Here is an 18,685-nt window from a genome sequence, read left to right on the forward strand (position 1 = left end):
GAAGTAACTTCTAGCCCCCGGTAAAGGCTAGTCTAACTCTGCCTGCCCTGAGGAAACCCAAATGCACCCCACACCTCGTGCGGAGTTCAAATCCCGCCCGACGTCTGGCGGGAGGGCTAATCCGCGACGCCCGATACCTAAGGGCTAGAGAGCGGGATGCGGCGCTGGGTCCCACGCTGGATCGGGGCAGTGTGAGCGCGCTGCGCTGCTACCGGAGAACCAGAGAGCGCTTCACAAAGTTGGTCAAGGATGAGGAGGGGCGGCACGAGCACCGCCTGGTTGGGGACTGTCGAGGAGCCACAGGAGCGCCCCCAACCCAGCGCCTGCCCGCCCCCTGGCCCCTCCCCACACCGCGGCCCCCGCCGAGCCACCGCCCCCGCACATGCGCACTGTAGCCCGCGATGTGGCAGCCGGGGAACCGGGGAGGGGGGGGGCCAGGGCCGGGGGCGGCTGCCGACTGAGCCCCGCGCCCCTCTGGTCCCCAAGGGCGCGGCTTCCCGGGCACTGCCTCGGATTCTTGGGGCGGAGGAGTCTCACTCCCAAACCCCGGACATGGCCAAGGCCGGGCGGCGGGGAACGCGGGTGCGCGGGGGTGGGGGGCCGGCTCCCCCAGCCCGCTCACTCACCTCCGCCATGGCCGTGTGTGTGCGCGGGAGGCGGTGGCCGCGCCGGGATCCCCGGATGCGGGGCCGTGGGCTCATTGGATGCGGAGCCCTGAAAGGCGGGGCCTGTGAAGGGCGGGGCCTTGGAGGGCGGGGCGCAGGCGGGGCATAGTAGGTGCGCCGACTGGGATGCGCGGGATGAGTGAGGGGGCGGGGCGGGCTCGAGAAGCAAGGGTTCGAGGGTCTTGGCAGAACCCTGCCCTTGTTCTCAGTCTTAGCATGGGAGGTGAAGGATGGTACTAATAAAAATACTGAGCCTTGATAAGCACACCTGCGTAGGGAACTTTTGTCCCATTTCCTCCTTCCAATAGGTTGGCTAAATATTATTAGTACCCAGGTATTAACTGGTAAGGAAACTAAGTCCTGGAATGACTTGGGCCATTCAGGACTTGGACCACCCAATGCATAAGTGGTAGAGCCAGGACTGAAGTCTGGGCAGCGTGGTTTTTGAACTTTAGTTTTGCACCAGCGATGATCCATCCAGTGTGCCGAAGAACCAACTGGATGCTTGGGAGATGCAACTTAACGACGAGCTTTGAGCAGCATGGAGCCAGAGTGCTGACTGGGCAGCCTGCAGAGGTGAATTCAAACCCCCCGGCGTTTGGCTCTGAATTCATAAAATGTTTATGGATCACTTGCACATTGTAAGCCTGTGGTATTTGCTGGGGGAGAGTTTGAACAGGACAGTCCTAACAGGGGTTTGCTACATTTTAAATTTCAGACCGACAAGTGTAAGCGTCAGGGAGGAGGTTTATAGAGAGCAAGTAAGGAAGCAGGGAGCAGTGAGTAGGCACAGGTATCCAACAGGACTCAAGTGGTAGCAGGGCACAGAGAAATGGAGAGAGCTGGGGAGGTACAACCCACAAAATCTCTGATGGAGTGAAGCGGGAGAGGGCGTGAAGGCCAGCTCCCAGATTTCTGACCTGCACAAAAAAGTGGATGGTGGTTCCTACTGAGACTGGGACAAATGGAATTAGGGAGGTGGGGGACTGAAGAACCCCATTCCTTTTCCAGTTGACAGCCAGCAGAATACTGCCGGGGTCATGGTGACAAGTTGCTCTTCTTAGACCAGTAGGAGGGAGAGGAGGCCACAGAGTGGGGGGGTTGGTTTAATTATGTAGATCATGCTGAGTCTGAGGTCATTGTGGACACCCAGCATGTAGTTGGATAAACAAGCCTGGACCTAAGACATTCTGGGGATAAATTATGAAGTTGTGGGAGACTGAAGTGTGACATCAGAGAAACTCAAGACAGTGGAGGAAAGTGATTTGGAAAATAAAGGGCTGTACAAATCACAGGTGGATGTGAACATAAATATTATTATTTTCTTCCTATAATCAATCTTTTGGCCTTCCAGCTTGCCCTCCCTCCTCCAGGCCAAAATGTTTAGAGCCAGCCACACACAAGGTTAGGAAGCACTTGGGTGTTTACTGGGAATGGGGCCTTGGAGGCCAGGCCTGGGTCACTCAAACTTTTTTGGTGATGCTTTTGGGGGTGGCGAGCTCATACAAGCGAGGGGATGCCCGAGCCACCAGGGAAGCTGGGGAAATGTAGTAGGGGTTGTAGCCCTCGTTGAGGTCCTTTCGCACTTTGGGCTTGGCCAGGGAGATGATCCGGGGACTGGCCACTGCCTTCTTGGTGATGTCCAGCACCTCCCAGCGCGCACTCCGGTCAGGAACACACTTCTCTGACTGGACCTTGGGCACTACAGAGGGCAGAAGAGAGAGACAGCATAAGGCACCAGAGCCTTGGACGTGCAGCCACTCCCTTTATGAAGATCAACCTGCTGGGTCAAAGTCCCCAAGTTCAGTGGCCTCTCTGTTGACAAAGGAATGAAAAAACACATGTCCCATCCACACACACTGGAATATTACTAAGCCATGAAAATGAGTGAATCACTGACAAAGGCCACAATATAGATGAACCTTGAATACATGAAGCCCAAAGAGAGAAGCCAGGCACAAAAGGCCACACGGTGTGTGATTCCATTCATGCGAAATGCCCAGAACAGGCAAATCCATAAAGGCAGGAAGTGGGTTAGTAGGTGCCAGGGGCTGTTGACAGGATGGAGAAGGACTGCTAATGGTCAGGGGGTTTCTCTTTGGGGTAACGAAAATGTTCTAAAATCCATTGTAGTGTGGGTACACAACTCTGTGAGTGTACTAAGAATCAATGAATGCACACTCTATTTTTTTTAAGATTTTATTTATTTATCTTTAGAGGGGAAGGGAGGAGAAAGGGAGAGAAATATCAATGTATGGTTGCCTCTTATGCATCCCCTGCTGGGAACTGGCCTGCAACCCAGGCATGTGCCCTGACTGGGAATTGAACCGTGATTCTTTGGTTTGCAGGCCCACGCTCAGTCCACTGAGCTACACGAGGCAAGGCAATTTTTTATGGGGATATAATGAATTGTATACTTCTCTTAAAGGGTGAGCTGTAAAAAAAATAAATAATTAAAAACAGAGAGAGTGAATTGTAAAGGGAAAAAGTATTTTAAATGCCCATGTCCCAGACAGGGGGACTCAGAGGGCTGGCCAAAAATGACCTGGTGGCTAGGGTTAGGTGGGGGTTCAGTAGGCCCTTTCACACTCTCTTCCCTGCTCTGGTGTCACGGTGGCGAGAAGGGGTGAGCAATGGCTGAGGAAGTATCTCCCCTTGGCTGGTCCTGCAGGCCTGCTGGGTAGGCCCAGGGGCAGCTCCCTGGATGCACAGGCACTTGCAGGACTCAGCCTCTCACCTCGTTCTTCTGGGCTCCTGCCCTCACTGTCCAACATGACTGTAGCCTCAGCCAGGCCCTCTCACAAGTGCCGCGATGCGGCTCCTCCCAACCACATGTGGGAGCACCTGATATGGACTGGAGTTCTCTTCTACTTAATTTTATTTTTATTTTTTAAAGATTTTATTTATTTATTTTTAGAAAGAGGGAAAGGGAAGGAGAAAGAGAGGGGAAGAAACAGCAACGTGTGGTTGCCTCTCACATGTCCCCAACTGGGGACCTGGCCCACAGCCCAGGTGTGTGCCCTGACTGGGAATCAAACCAGCAACCCTTTGGTTTGCAGGCCAGTGCTCAATCCACTGAACTACACCAGTCAGGGCTTTTCTACTTAATTTTAATGAAATCAGTGTATTTAGATCAACTGATTGATTGGTTTTAATTTCACTGAAGCAGCCATACATGGCCTGTGGCTGCTGTCAGGGACAGACCGATCTCAGGAGCAGAGACCCGTGGCTCAGCCCCACTCCCTCCTTGCCACCGCTCTGCCACCCCTTCCTTTACAGCGAGCTGCAGCGCGTGGCCTGCTTAGGGACTGGAAGGGAGGTAGGGGATCACCACTGACCACTGCCGTAGCCTTCGTGGTCTGGGAGCCTCAGGATCCTCGGCTTTGAGGGGTGCTGCAGCCTCCTTTCTAAACCCCTTTGTTTAGAGCCTCTGTGCACATGGAAAAGGCCACCACCCCAGCCCTGTTCTCAGGAAACAGGCCCTGGCTCAGGGGAGGGGCCCTTCATGAAAGAGAGTGGGGTCCCTTCCTCCAGGCAGGCCCAAGCCCACACAGGCCCACTGCTGGGCAAAGCCAGTACCAGAGCTTAGCCAGGCAGATGGCCATTCCTTCCAAAAGGGAAGGGGAGCTTGGTGGTCCCTGGGGGTGCTGGGAAGACCATGCCCAGGACTTGGCCTTCTCTGGACTCTTCTGTGAGAATTCTGGAACATTTCTACTGTTGTAATAAGTCTGGGCTTTTAAACTCTGCTGACCGAGTCCAGTGCCACACAGCACACATGTGGACACACAGAGAAACATGGATTCACACTCACCCACACCGCTCATGCTCTTCATTCGTCGCCATTTCATTTTTTAAAATGTTGGTCACACCCACTAGCGGGCAGGAGTTTGCTGTTTGAAAGGCATGACCTGACCCCATTCTTATAAACACACGAACGTGTATTTACAGGTACATCTAAAGCATGGACGCATAAATGCGCAAGTGTGTGTGCACAAATGTGTGCATGTCTATATCCCAGGTACGTGTGAGAGAGACAGAAACAGAATAGTCTGATGCAGCAGTGAAGATGTACGCATGTTTTCATTCATTTAACCAATCATTTAATAAGTGTTAAGGAAATGGATACATGAATAAATTAAACAAACAAAAGATCCTGTAAACAAAGTTAAAAGAAAAGAGATGGACTGGGGAGAAGTTATTTTGCAATGTTCTCAACAAAGGATTAGTGATCATCTTATACATATAAAAAAAAATGCTCCAGCCTGCGAACCAAAGGGTCACCGGTTCAATTCCCTTTGGGGGCCGATGCCTGGGTTGTGGGCCAGGTCCTCAATGAGGGGCGCTCAAGAGGCAACCACACACTGATATTTCTCTCCCTCTCTTTCTCCCTCCCTTCCCCTCTCTAAAAAATAAATAAAAATTTTAATGCTGCAAATGAATAACCAAAAACACAGGAAGTAGGGAACTGGGAAAACGATAGAACAGAGTAAACCAGAACTGCCAATTGCACTCTCTGGTGGCCGTGTGCCAGGAGCAGGGACACACAGGGTCTCCAAAGTGTCCAACATCACAGGCCTTGCGTGTGACAGACCACAAAGGATAAATAGACACATAAATATACAGTAAGTATGCATGCTAGAATGCGACAGGCACTACAGGAGAAGAGCACAGAGAGCAGCCCAGGTGCAGTCCAGAGGTGGGCACAGCTCGTGGGTTAAGTGGGGAGCTCAGACGGGCCTCGCCGAGAGGACAGACTGGAGCACCACCGTACAGGAGGCAGAGGAGTGAGCCTGCAGGTGTCTGTGGTCAGGGTTCCATGCAGCAGGAGTGGACCCTGGTTGGAGAGGCACAGGGGCAGAGGGGCAGAGGGGAGCAGATCCCAAGGGCCTGTGGGCCACGCAGAGTGAGACGGGAGCCCTGGGAGAGTCATGAGCAGGGAAGGGTGGAACCCAACTTAAATTCAGCAAGACCTCTGTGGCTGTCACATGGGAAATGGGCAGCAGTGGAGGCCGCTGCTCTGGCCCAGGAGCAGATGAGCGTGGATGAGTGCAGGTTCCCAATATGCTCAGAAGGCCAAGCCCACAGGAGTTCTCAGGGCACTGGATGTGGGCCGCGACGGGAAGGGGCTCGCAGGGAGAGCACTTGGAAGGTGCACACTCACAGGCACACACGCGGCTGCATGCATTTGTGGCTCTGCATGTAACCCCGTGTTATGCCCAGAATGCAACACACTGAACTGCATTATCTTTGGGTGGGATTCTTTTTTCCTTTAGCCTCTCTCGCATTTTCACAGTTCCCCACAGTTAGTGCGTGTCACTGTTGTCATGAGGGGACCCAGTATTTCATTTGTTTTAAAGGACAGGGAAGAATCGGGCCAACACCAGTTCCAAGCTGCCCTTCACCTGGGCTTGGCTCCCTTGTCCCCAGCCCTGTCCCCACAACTTTCTCTTCTGCAGCCACTTGTCCTTCTGGTAGACCCACTCCAACAGCACTCAGCTGCAGGACCACAGTCCCCTCTAACTTCCTTAAGGAAGAGGGAAGCACTGATCTGGCAGACATGAGCCTAAGTCCAAGTCTTCTGACTGTTCCCCTCCCCACCGCTTTCCAGTGGGGACAAACACGAGGACCTACTTACTGGCCAAGTGAAGGAGCCGGTTATAGTCTGACACACGCGGCTTGGGTTTTGGCACAGGGTCCCATTCTTCCAGCAGGGTGGCTGGAGTCCTGGGCTTTGCCAACTGGAGGATCCTCGAACTGGGGATGGCAATCTGGGCTGCCCTGGACACTTGGGACACCTGGAAACAGAATGAGAGGGGAAAGAGTAAAACAGTCCATAACTCCTCAGAGTCCCTGGATCAGGGAGACCTCATAAGCAACACCAAGAGACAGATGAGTGAATGGAAAGTTGTTAGTTTGCCATGTGTTCAGCAAAAGGCTTGGTAACTATCATATGTAAAGAGCACCTCTAGATCAATAGCCCCAAAATCCTAAACCTAAATGGTCAACAATCCTCTCTGTTGACCAGGGAGATGTAAATTAAAACAACAAAATACCACTGCAGGCAAACAAATGTGGCAAAAATTGAAGAGTCTGACATTGTCAAGCCCTGGAGGGTGGGGGTAGAGACATCCTCATGCACAGCTGGTGATAGAGTAAATGAGTACAAGCACTTTGGAGAGCAGTTTGTCCATCTCAGGTGAAGTTGAGCACGTGCACACGTGATGACCGCTGTGCAGAAAAACGCCTGGGGGAGTGGTACGGGGATTTGAGCGTGCTGGTACTCACTGCAGCTGGAGACAACCCAGTGTCCATCAGGAGGGGACTGGGCAAGCTAACTGGTGTATTCATGGGATAGAATGTGACCCCGCAGTTAAAGTGTTGTTTCTATAGAAATCAGCATGAAATGCTTTAGATAACAAATATTGAGAGGGAAAGCAAGAATTAAGATGCCACATATATATGTTAAAAATATGATGACTGTGGTTTATGGGTCTGTGTACGTAATAAAGTATAAAATGAAAATAACACAGCTGGTCAAAGTCACACACCTATTGCTCTGAAGTCTGTTCCCGATTGTCCATCCAGGCCCCTGATTTCAGCCCCACTGAGTGGGGTCAGTACCCTGACTGTTGAGGTGAGGGTCCCAGAAGTGTGAAGCACCTACCTCAGACATGTTTATGCTCCAAATGTTATTCCGGATCCTCGGGGTGGCTAGCTCCCTCAGGCGGCTAGATGATCGGTAGTCCAAGGTAGACGGAGAAATGCGATGCTTGGGGGTAACCCTAGGGTACATCGGCATTTGAGACACTAGTTCAGCCAAAGAGGTACATGTCTGCACATTTCTGGGTGTGTGTCATCTCCTTCTCAGCTCCTCTCTGATTCTTGGGAGAAGGGAGAACCTGGGAAAGTGGAGGGTTTGGAAGACACCTCCAAGAAGGGATTCATAAAAGAATCCCTAACAGGAGTTCCTGTGTGTTCTCAAAACCAGGCAACACTGTCCCGAGGTCATCCCCCCACGGCTTTCTCCCCACACCCCCACTATCAGGGCATGGGTCCAGATTTGAATACAAGGGATAATAGTTTGTATCCAGCAGCTGGCACAGAAAGCTGGGACAGTGCACTTCCACTGGGTTTGCTGAGCCCACGCCTCCTAAAATCAGGTCTCAGCTAGGCCTCTGCTCCAGAAATAAAGCTGTGTTTCCTCGATCTAAGGCAAACTTCTCATATTATCACATCTCTGAGGTCAGGATGCAGCTTATAAATGCTGCCAGCTGGACACCAGAAGCTCCACAGTCATCCTTGTCTGTGTGTGGATGTAGCTGTTCTCACTGAAGTAACCTCGGTCAAGCTATGTGCATTCTTGGCTTTACAGATATTAAGTCTAATTGCAGTTTAAATTACCATCAGATTACACTATGATTCAGCATTAAAGCAAAAAGTTATTTTCACAAAAACAGGCTTAAAAACAGTGTGTGTGGAACATGGTGGTATCTCTGAATCAAAAAATAATTCAAACTTCCAGTCAAGGTGATGCCATCTGTAAAAGGGGTACCCGCCTCCTCCCACAACATCATCAAAATTACAACTAAATTATAGAAACACCATCATTCAGAACCACCTGAAATCTGCTGAATGGAAGTTCTACAACGAGGGAATTAAAAGAGCCATACTGAGATTAGTAGGAGGGGCAGAGACGTGGAACAGGCTGGTCCCACACCCACTTGCGGCAGATAAAAATTGGGAAAGATATCTTGGCTGCAGAAGTCCCTCCTGAGTAGCAAAAGGTCCCAGCCTCACCCCAGGTCCCCCAGCCATGGGTTCCAATGCCAGGAAGAGAAATTCCCATAACTTCTGGCTGCAAAAACCAGCAGGGATTGAGATTGAGAGAGATGGAGGGCTTCTGGAGTCCCAGAAATTCCTCTTAAATGGCCCATGCACAAACTTACTGAGACTCACTCCCTCTGAGTTCCTGCTCTGGGGCAGCAGCTTGAAGGACACCAGAGACATATGGGGAGGACCTGAATTATCTGACATCAGAGTGAGAACAAAGAGGAGGGAAGCTTTCTCCCAGACAGAAGTGCTGGCAGAGGTCATTGTTCCTTTCATGAGCCTTCTTCCTACAGAACCAGCAGGTGGCGCCATATCTGAGATTCTACCAACCTGGCTCACACTGTTTGCCCCACCCTGGTGATTCCTTGAGGCCCCACCCAACCCAACTTGTGGGCCCACCCAAGCTGTTTCCAGTGGCTATTTCATGCAAATGACCTATCTTGGCTCCTGCTTCAGATTTTCCTAAAATCTCTCAAACAACCAGCACCTGGCCTCAGCAAGGCCCATAACTTCACCCTAAGCATCCCCAGGCCTGACATTAGCAGCAGCCAGCCTTGGTTCACAACTTGGCCTCACCTAGGCGCCCTCAAGCCCAGCACAAGCAGCAGCCATCTGCAAAACACAGATGGTGATGGACTTAGCCCAGAGCACCCAGTGGGTAGTTTCAGTGCTCCTCACCCAGAGCACTGAAGGACCACCACCCAACATTGTTCACAAGTGGGCCCCTGCACAGTGTGTCCTCCATGGTGGCCACAGACTGACAGGCCAGGGGATGAATTCCTCCCATGGATTTGCCAACGGCAATCAAGGTATTGCAACAAGAAGAGGGAGACACAGCCCATAAGGGGCAGAGGGTGCACCTCAAGGGCCCAGCTTAGTGATCTGAGAGCCTGCATTACTGGCCCCTACAGGACACCTATGACATTAGGCCATGCATCAAGATAAGTAATTAAAAGTTATGTCTAAATAACACTAAAGATCATTTTTTCTTTTTATTGAATTTATTGGGGTGACACTGGTTAACAAAATTCTACAGGTTTCAGGTGCACAATTCTACAACACACTGTCTGCACACTGTATTGTGTGTTCACACCCCAAGTCAAGTCTCTATCTATCACCACGTATGCCCCATTCCTCCCCACAGTCACCACACTGTTGTCCGTGTCCATGATTTTTCTCTTTCTTCCTTTTTGCTCAAGCCCTCCACACTCCAACCAACCCCCCTCACTGTTGTGACAAGCAAGAAAGTTCTAAATGATAACAAAGTATTAATTCATTCCTTGTACATAAACTAACAATCTCTTACAATTACTAGCTTTCAGAGTCAACAAAACCCATGAAGGTGATAAGTGACATTACTCAGCACGTCCTCCGGCAGGCACTGTGCTAAGTGTATTTTGTGTGTTCTCTACTGCCACCTGTTCTGCAGGTGGAGAACAAAGACCCTCCAGGGTCAAGGGCCTGCCTGCAGGCATCCAGTGTGGCCTTGGGTTATCTAGTCTCAGGAGCTGAACACTCCCCAAGCTATACCACTTCAATTAAAGGGAAAAGTTTTCTGCCAAACTCTGTCCTCAGCATGCTCACCCAACCCTCCTCTCCTCACCTATTGTTGCTGTAATACTCCAAGCAGAACCTTCTAGGTCGAGCCAGCTCCTCCACTCGGCGGGACACTGCTACACAAATGGGAAACAGCACCAACTTGAAATACGTCCACCCCTGTTGGGAACCACACTGCCTGGTTTTTTAGAAGCTGTAACACCCCCCCCCCCATGGCTAAGGCTAAAGGAGAGACCTTGGGACCCTAAGCCACTGAGGAGACAAAGTTTATCTCTCGGGCAGGAGCACCACCTCTGACCACCCCACTTCACCCTGCCCGGCCCCCAGTGCATGACCAGTTAGCCAATGATGGGTAAGATTCCTCAAGGGAGGGACAACCTAAGACAAGCATGGCCACAAGGAGTCCCTCAGGGAAGGACTTGGGAGGCTATAAAAAAAGGAGGTGATGGACCCTCCCCCTCAGCTTTGACAGAGCCTTAGTCCTCATTCCGTCTGAAAGAAGTCTCCTAATCTCTTGGCTGCCTTACTTCCCTTGCTTGACCTAAGCCTGAAACAATGCTGGAGGTGGGTGCGGCCCTGTGCTGGAAAGGGTAGGTTCCCCAGGACAATCAGGCTAGAGAAAGAACGCATAAAATCCTGTGAAACCTGCTTTGCTAATACCCTCAATTTAAATGATAAGGGCCCAAGCCTGAAATGAGTTTGTTTTCCCAAAGTTTTATGACCCTTTAGCTATCTGACCCTGACTCTAATAAGCCCTCATAGTTCCTTTTTTTAAAGATTTTATTTATTTATTTTTAGAGGGGAGGGGAAGGAGAGAGGGAGAGAAATATCAATGTATGATTGTCTCTTGTGTGTCCCCTGCTGGGAACTGGCCTGCAACCCAGGTACGTGCCCTGACTGGGAATCGAACCGCAGTTGTCTGGTTTGCAGGTCCTCGCTCAATCCACTGAGCTACACCAGCCAGGGCTGCTCAGAGTTCTTTGAATGTTATCTATTATTTGTTTTTTTTAATATATTTTATTGATTATACCATTACAGTTGTTCTATTCCCCCCCTTCAATCCCTTCCACCCGCACCCTCCCTCCCCCACCATTCTCCCCCCCTTAGTTTATAACCACGTGTCTCAAGTTCTTTGGATTCTATATTTCCCCCACTATTCTTGCCCTCCCCCCTATCTATTTTCTACCTACCATCTATGCTATTTTCTGTGCCTTCTCCTCCCTTCTCCTCCTCCCACCCCCCTGTTTCTAACCCTCCATGTGTTCTTCATTTCTATGGTTCCACTCCTGATCTAGCTGTCCTCTTGGTTTGCTTTTGTTTTAGGTGTGGTTGTTAATAGCTGTGTGTTTGCTGTCCTTTCACTGTTAATATTTTTCATCTTCTTTTTCTTATATAAGTCCCTTTAGCATTTCATATAATAAGGGCTTGGTGATGATGAACTCCTTGAACTTGACCTTATCTGAGAAGCACTTTATCTGTCCTTCCATTCTAAATGAAAGTTTTGCTGGATAAAGCAATCTTGGCTGTAGGTCTTTGGATTTCATGACTTGGAATACTTCTTTCCAGCCCCTTCTTGCCTGTAAGGTCTCTTTTGAGAAATCCGCTGACAGTCTGATGGGTACTCCTTTGTAGGTGACTGTCCCCTTATCCCTTGATGCTTCTAGGATTCTCTCCTTCATTTTGGTCTTGGCTAATGTAATTATGATGTGCCTTGGTGTGTTCCTTCTTGGGTCCAACTTCTTTGGCACTCTCTGAGCTTCCTGGATTTCCTGGAAGTCTATTTCCTTTGCCAGACTGGGGAAGTTCTCCTTTATTATTTGTTCAAATATGTTTTCCACTCGTGGCTGTTTCTTTCCCCCTTCTGGTACCCCTATAATTCGGATGTTGGAACGTTTAAAGATGTCCTGGAGGTTCCTAAGCCTCTCCTCATTTTTTTGAATTCTCATTTCTTCATTCCTTTCTGGTGGGATGTTTTGTTCTTCCTTCTGGTCCATTCCATTGATTTGAGTCCCCGTTTCCTTTCCATCACTATTGGTTTCCTGTGCATCTCCCTTCATTTCAATTAGTTTAGCCTTCATATATTCCTCTAATTTGTGACTTTGTTCCTCTAATTTGTGACTATAATCTACCAGTTCTGTGAGCATCCTGATAAATAGTGTCCTGAATTGTGCTTCTGAGACGCTGGCAATTTCTTGGTCGCTTAGAGTTATTGGCTCTTGGACTTTGAGTTCTTCTTGTGCCATCTTTCGGGTTGTTCGTGCCTGTTCCATAGCAGGATCAGAGCCCTAAAATGTTCACTAGAACAGGGCAACTAAGTCGCTGGGTTGTGACGTTGTATGTGGGGGCGGGGTCAAAGAGCGACAATGGCTCTCACCGGTATTGCAGGGCAACTAAGTCGCTGGGTTGTGACGCTGTATGTGGGGGCGGGGTCAAAGAGGGACTATGGCGTCCTGTCCGCCACCTGCCACCACGGCCCTCACCGGTGCCGCAGTTGCTGCCGTCACCGGGCCCACGCGTTTCGTCCCACTGCTCGCGAGTGTGCCACCTCCATCAGCCCTCACCCCCTGGGGCCTGCGTGGTCTGTCTCACTGTGCGCGAATATGCGCCCGCAGTCTGCCCCGCACCCCAACTGGTTCTCGTCTGCCTGCGCGCCTGGGTCGGGGGCCCTGTCCTACCTGACCCTGCTCGCTGCTGGCTCCGCCCCTCTTACCGTCCCCATTGAACGGTTAGATGTAGTCGGACTTCCGTATAATTCAATTTTCTGTCCTTTGGTTGTGTCTTTGTTTCTCCAAACCTTTGTTTTATTCAAACTTGGTTGTGGCAGAAGGCACAGTGTTTCCACCTATGCCTCCATCTTGGCGGAAGTTCTGAATGTTATCTATTATTTGATCATTACTGTCTGACAATGATTGATGGGCTTAATCTGAGAATGTGGGTCTTTGGAGCTGCTGGTTGCTTACTGATTGTAATAATGCTCTGTGTACTTTGACGCATTTGCAAATTATTTTCCCAGGGTCCTGTGAGAGACCAGAAAGTAGCAAGCTTTGTGGGATCTATAGTGGTTCTAAATGAAAACAAGGGGGGAAATATAGGAGACCATTCTGCATGGCCTGGGTCCAGCTCCCACTCGGAAATGCTAGTGGAGAGCGAGGTCCGGTGCACAAGACCCACGCCCATGGATTGGTTCTCCCATGGGGAATCAGGCCTGCATTGTTCTCCCATTGGGGAACCTAAGCTGCTTTCAGACTTGCTTTTTGCTCAAACTCCCTCACCCTGAATTGAGGCAGAAAACATTTACTGTATATCTTTAAAGTAACTTCCTAAAATCTATGCTAAACCTTCCAAGGAGAGTGTAACCAGTTCAACAACTTTTCCCTTTGCATTTGCAAATATCCTTCTTCTGTGATGTGATTAGCAACATCCTCTCCTTTGTTTTCTGTAAAAGGTAACCACCTAAAATAAACCTGTGCATAGTAAATGAGGAGCATCCTCAATGTAATGTGCTCAGAAAAGCAATAAAAGCTTGTCCAGGAAAGGGTCAGTGCACTCTCCTCTTGAGAGAGTGGCCATGCCATCCCCTTTCCTCCACAGGACTCGGTAGTCCGTGCGAATTGCCTTGTCTCAGCCACAACACCTCAGACACTGCTTGCTGGTGTCCAAATCACACTCCCAGGGGTTTTCTTCCTACTGAATTGAGCTTCCCCTGGGCTAGAGCAATAGGTGTGATGTGAGGAACTATGGGCCCAGAGAGCTCAGCATCAGACACTTTGTAGAGGAGTGACTTTTGCTGTCCCTGCTCTGGAAACAACAGGTTCAGAGGCCTGAAGTCCCTTACTCAAGCACGCAGGATGGGAGCGGCGGGGCTGAAACAGGAGCTCAGGCCCGTCAGTTCATGGACAGGGCTCATGTGGCTCCCACGACCCCCTGGTTGGGAAAGTAGATTTTGGTCTGAAGTTTGTACAGGCCTAGGGTTTCCAGAGGCTATGTTCACTGTGTCCTCTACTTCTCTACAATAATGAAGTTTCTTGAAGTATTTTATTTGAAGGAATCCAGTGCTCTCAAAAAGGATAGAAACCATTGTGAGAGGGAAGAAAGAAGACTGTTTGTAAAGTTAATACTAACCCCCTTTTGACTGCGGTGCAAACTGGGATTTCCCCTGGAGGATTTGCCCACACCCCTCACCCCTAGGACTAGCTGCTAGCCGGCTCTGGCTCCTCGAGGGGTACAGTCCAGAGATGAGCCCCCTGAAATAGTGGGGGACAGACACTCCTGGGAGACAGAAGAAGGGGAGGAACCACAAGGACTCCCAGGGGCGTTAGGGCTAGGGGAGTCCCTGAGGTCTCCCCATTCAGAGCAGGGCACTGGTTGGGTGAGCTGGGTATGACCCAACACCAGGAGGCCAGGAGCAGCATGTCAGACAGACTGGCCAGGAGCCATGGCTGGGACAAGGGCCACCTCTGGCCAACCCCTGAGCCAAGCAGCCAGTAACGGAGGAGTGGAGGTGGAGGGTGGGTTCAACCTACCAGGCATCGTGACAGTGAGAGTGGGGTCTTCCAGAAACTTCTCTGTCCAGTACACAGATGGCCTGGAAGGCACCCAGGCGTGGCTCAGGGTGAGGGAAGCCAGGGCAGAGGCTTCCTGCGCCCTGCTCTGAAACAGAACTCTGGGCACCCCATACACACAGACACATGCTAGGACAGAAAGACTGAAGCAGAGGCAGGGCAGCTGGAGGAAGACAGGGTGGAGCAGCCAGTGGGAAAGCAGGAGAGAACAAGGAGGCTCAAGAGAGGAGCAGGTCAAAGAGGGGCACAGGGAGAAAATCTTAGAAAAACGGGGAAGTGCAGCTTATTCTGAGTGAGGCTGACGTTCGGAGAAGTGGGAAGCTGGGAAAGAAGGTGGAACTAAGGAAAGGGTCCGGGGGCCTGGCCGTTCCCCCCAACATGGGCAGGAGATGGTGAGAGGAGACACCCTGGGACTTACCAGTAGACACAGAACTGCAAGGTCCTCATGCATGGGGAGATCCAGGCATAGCCCTTGCAGCAGCACCCCATCCTGCGGTGAGACAGCCCAGCCCCTGCCTCGCTCTGCAGCTCCCATGGGCTCAAATGCCTCTCTTTCCTGGGCTGGCACCCAGAGGCCACCGTCGGCCACTGCTCCCCCCCACGTCCCCACTGTTGGCACCCTGGATTTTCACCCCATATTTACTATGTATGTAAATAGATGGGATCCCCGGGGCGGCAGTCCTCCTTGCGGACCCCCATCCCTGTCTCCAGCAAGACTGCCAGCACCCCTCACCTGTCTTTCAGGACTTGCCAGTTGGTCTTGGGTTTTGCCAACTCAGAAAGCCTCCTCCTCTTCTTCCTCCTTCTTCCCGTGGAGGTTCCGGGGAACCTCTGGGTGATGGATAGCCGGCTTTGGGAAGAGTTGGGTGGTGAGGCTAGAATTGCTGGTTTTTTGGTCCCCCGCCCCCCTGAATCTCCTCACCCTACGAAGGGGCCTCTCTGGGGCCGAATTCTGGCGTCAAAAGATGTGGACTGCAACCTTCACTCCATCAGCAGCCAGATGCGTGACTCTGGCCAGGTGGCCCCGCCCCCTCCTCTGCACAATGGAATGGAGACCAGCCCCACCTCACAGGATGGTGGAAGTAATTACATAAGAGGATTTCTCACCTCACATGCACCCAGGCTCCAAGTGGGACTGGGCTAAAGAGAGGCCCCAGGCAGCCGTCAGACAACCGAGGGGCAGGGACTTCTCACTCCCTGCAGCCAGGGACTCAAATGTCCTCCCTGGGCCCCCCGTCACTGCCCTGCACCATTTCCCCCACAACACCTCCAGATACATAACAGATCACGCCAGCAGATGGCCACCTGCAGCATGGCTCATGAAGAGGGCTGCTGAAGGAGAGGGCAGCAGCCAGCTCCTGCTGACCCACTGGGCTCCTTCCTGCCTGGCCAGTCACTGTCCAGAAGAGCCTGGAACGTGGCCCAATGGAGGGAGGGAGGGACAAACACACTAAATCTGCCAGGGGATACCTGGCTGTTTCCAGGGTGCCACTTAGTTCCAAAAATCACTCCCACAAATGCTCGATTCACCAACTTTCAGTTCATCCAGAACATGTTTTTCCAGCCAGCTTAGTTAGACATTTCTACAATTTGCAATGGTTGGAATTCTTGCAGCTTCTGAGCTGGGTGATTTTCCCCATTTCCCTTTCTCCCTAAGTGAGGACCACCCTTCTTGACCTCTCAACTCTGGCACCTGAACTTTTTCCAACTCCAAATTGGCACTTTTATAGGGTTTTCCACAATAACCCACATGCAACCTGGACATGTTTGTCGACTTGGCCTCAGAGGCCAATGAGGGTGCCGCCTAACCCATCTGACACCCTCACCCTAGAATGACTACATGGACCCTGGGGAGACCCTCGCCAGCAGCGACAACACCAAGGCCACAGGGGCAGGGGTGAGCATGGAGATACTACTCTCTCCCCAGCGCATGGCCCCACCCCAGCCTGTGTAAGCCCCACCCCCTTGCCAACCTCATCTCAGGTACATCGTCCTCCTCGTCTTTCTTCAGAATACTCTTCAACTCTGCAGGGGCCTCTCCTGGGTCCTGGGCATCCAGGACCTCTTCCTCAGACACCTCCTCAGGAGGAATTTCCTCTTCTTGGTCTTCGAGTCCCACCTCCCCATTATTTAAGTCCTGGTCTTTGGGGTCCTGGGACCCTAGGGTCTCATATCCCGTGCTCTGGAGGTTCAGGGTGTCGTCATATCCCCCCTCTTCTGACCTGCCCTCGGCCTCCGAGGTGTGGTGTCTGGGCAGCGAACTTTGCCGATGGTCCCCCATGAAGGAGGCCCTTCCCCAGCCTCTCAGCCTTGCTCCCAACACACCCAATGAGTCTGTGATCACCAGGCAACAGGAGAATGGCCCGCCCACATTCTCAGCATCCACATTCCATTCTACAGGTGCCCGTCACCTGGGTACTGTCGAAGCTCTGCTGGTGCCCCCTCCACCAGGTCCTGTGGAGCTGGTTTACTCCTGCAACCTCAGTCCCTCATTTGTCCTCTCCTGTCACTCTGCCCTCCTGGTCCATGAACATGCCAGGTGTGTTCCTCTCTGCAGGGCCTTTGAACTTGCTGGTCCTTAACTCTTTGCCCACACACGTCCCAGGTCAGCTCCTGCTCAGGAAGGCAGCCGCAATCCTGGGTCTCTCTGCATCCCAGCATCTTGTTTGATTTCTCCGAGGTGTTCGGTAGGAGCTAAAACAAGTTGACTTACTTGTTTTCTACTCTGCTTTGTAGAAAGTCACCTCTCTGGACCTGGGCCTGAGACCGTCCCACTCCACAGGTCCTGGTACCCAGGACGGCAGCCACCCACAGAAGGCTCTCAGGAAGAACTGTTGAATGAACAGTCAAGCTAGGATCAGGGCTCAATGCTAGAGAGATCTGACTTCCTTCTTCATTGCTTCTTAGTAAGAGGTCCCATCTGGGCTCAGATCAAGGAGGCAGTGCTGGTGGTCCTAAGTCACCAGAGTTTCTGTCATTTTCCCAGGACTGATTGATGTAGGAGACCTGAGGGGGGAAACCACAAGGATACAAAAGGAAGAAGCCTGTCTCTTCTTGTGTGGGTTTTTTTGGTTTTTGTTTTTGGGGTTTTTTTTTTAGACTGTCTGTGATGTCTAGAGCTCAGGCAACTATACCGTGACCATGATACCTGCTAGTCTGAGAATGATGAGCTGATGATGGGTCTTTGGCGGCATTGCCGAGCCTGTGAACTTGTCAACTCTGGAGCCTTCTCTGGGCAAGCGGGGGGGGGGGGGGGGNCCCGGGGGCGGGGGGGGGGGGGGGGGGGGGGAGGCTTCCCGGACAACCAGGGAAGGGGCCACTCCAGCATTCCAGCCTCAGCAGACACCACACAGAATGAGAGCTAACCTGCTGGGCCCAGCCCAGGATGCAGGATCAGGGGGAGTAATGCACCTTCATCATTTTAAGTCACTAATTTGGGGCTGTCTGCTATGCAACAATCCTGCCCTGAGTGTTTGTCAAAGCGTCTTGGTAGTCCTGCAGGGTCCTCCAGAGGGAGAACGCCTGATGTCTGCTATACTGGCCTCCTGCTGGCCTGGTCAGACCCCGCGTCCCCACCAGGCTCACCTCTTATCACTTTGCAGTGAGCCCACCTTTCGATTTTCATGCAGCTGAGTCCTCCAAGGTCCGCTTTGAACATCACCTCCTCCAAAAACCCTTCCCTGACCACTCACCTGAAGTAGGGTAAGCGTTTTCCTACCTGAATCTATGGGGACTTTTGGTGGTGCTCCACAGCATTTCCCACGATCTTACTCTACTTCTCATTTGTAACCGTCTTTTTACCACATTAGAGTACAGGCTTTAGTTCCAGGGGGACCGTGCCTGTCTTGCTCCTGCCTGGCAGGCCTGCATCCAGAACAGGTCTGCCCCTGGCGATTTCAGTAAACGCCTCAAATGATTTTATCTTCGGCAGTACTGCAGGGCGGCCAAAAGAGGTCGCCCCTCTCAAGGGCATGTAGGCCCCTTTGCCGGTGCTATTCGTAGTAGTCTTGAAGCCACCCAAAAGGCCGTCCTTTGAGAAGGATTTCGGTGTTGTCATCCCCATGGCACCCA

The 18,685-nt window shown here is 51.6% G+C and overlaps 2 protein-coding genes across 4 annotated transcripts in view; both read right to left on the minus strand.

Moving 5' to 3' along the window:
• MIER2 (MIER family member 2) overlaps positions 1–681 on the minus strand; it is a 31,593-nt gene extending 30,912 nt beyond the window's left edge. For both annotated transcript variants that reach the window (XM_037042263.1, XM_037042262.1), the window contains exon 1: positions 627–681. In XM_037042263.1, coding sequence (XP_036898158.1) covers positions 627–635 — 9 coding nt within the window. In that variant the 5' untranslated portion in view covers positions 636–681. The remainder of the gene's footprint in view (positions 1–626) is intronic.
• A 1,443-nt stretch (positions 682–2,124) lies between these two features.
• Positions 2,125–16,895, minus strand: SPMAP2 (sperm microtubule associated protein 2). Of its 2 annotated transcripts, XM_037042733.1 has the most exons (9): positions 16,588–16,895; positions 15,348–15,464; positions 15,033–15,104; positions 14,576–14,637; positions 10,099–10,168; positions 7,330–7,447; positions 6,301–6,460; positions 2,221–2,367; positions 2,125–2,186 (listed from the first exon to the last, which is right to left on the minus strand). In XM_037042733.1, the coding sequence occupies exons 1-9, from the start codon at positions 16,893–16,895 to the stop codon at positions 2,125–2,127; spliced, it is 1,116 nt and encodes a 371-aa protein (XP_036898628.1). The 2 variants fall into 2 exon arrangements, with proteins under 2 accessions (XP_036898628.1, XP_036898629.1); XM_037042734.1 differs by lacking the exon at positions 15,033–15,104.
• Positions 16,896–18,685: the final 1,790 nt, after the last annotated feature.

The sequence above is a fragment of the Sturnira hondurensis genome, unplaced genomic scaffold (genome assembly GCF_014824575.4).
Source record: "Sturnira hondurensis isolate 20B ecotype Veracruz unplaced genomic scaffold, ASM1482457v3 Scaffold0003693, whole genome shotgun sequence".
Classification (NCBI taxonomy): domain Eukaryota; kingdom Metazoa; phylum Chordata; class Mammalia; order Chiroptera; family Phyllostomidae; genus Sturnira; species Sturnira hondurensis.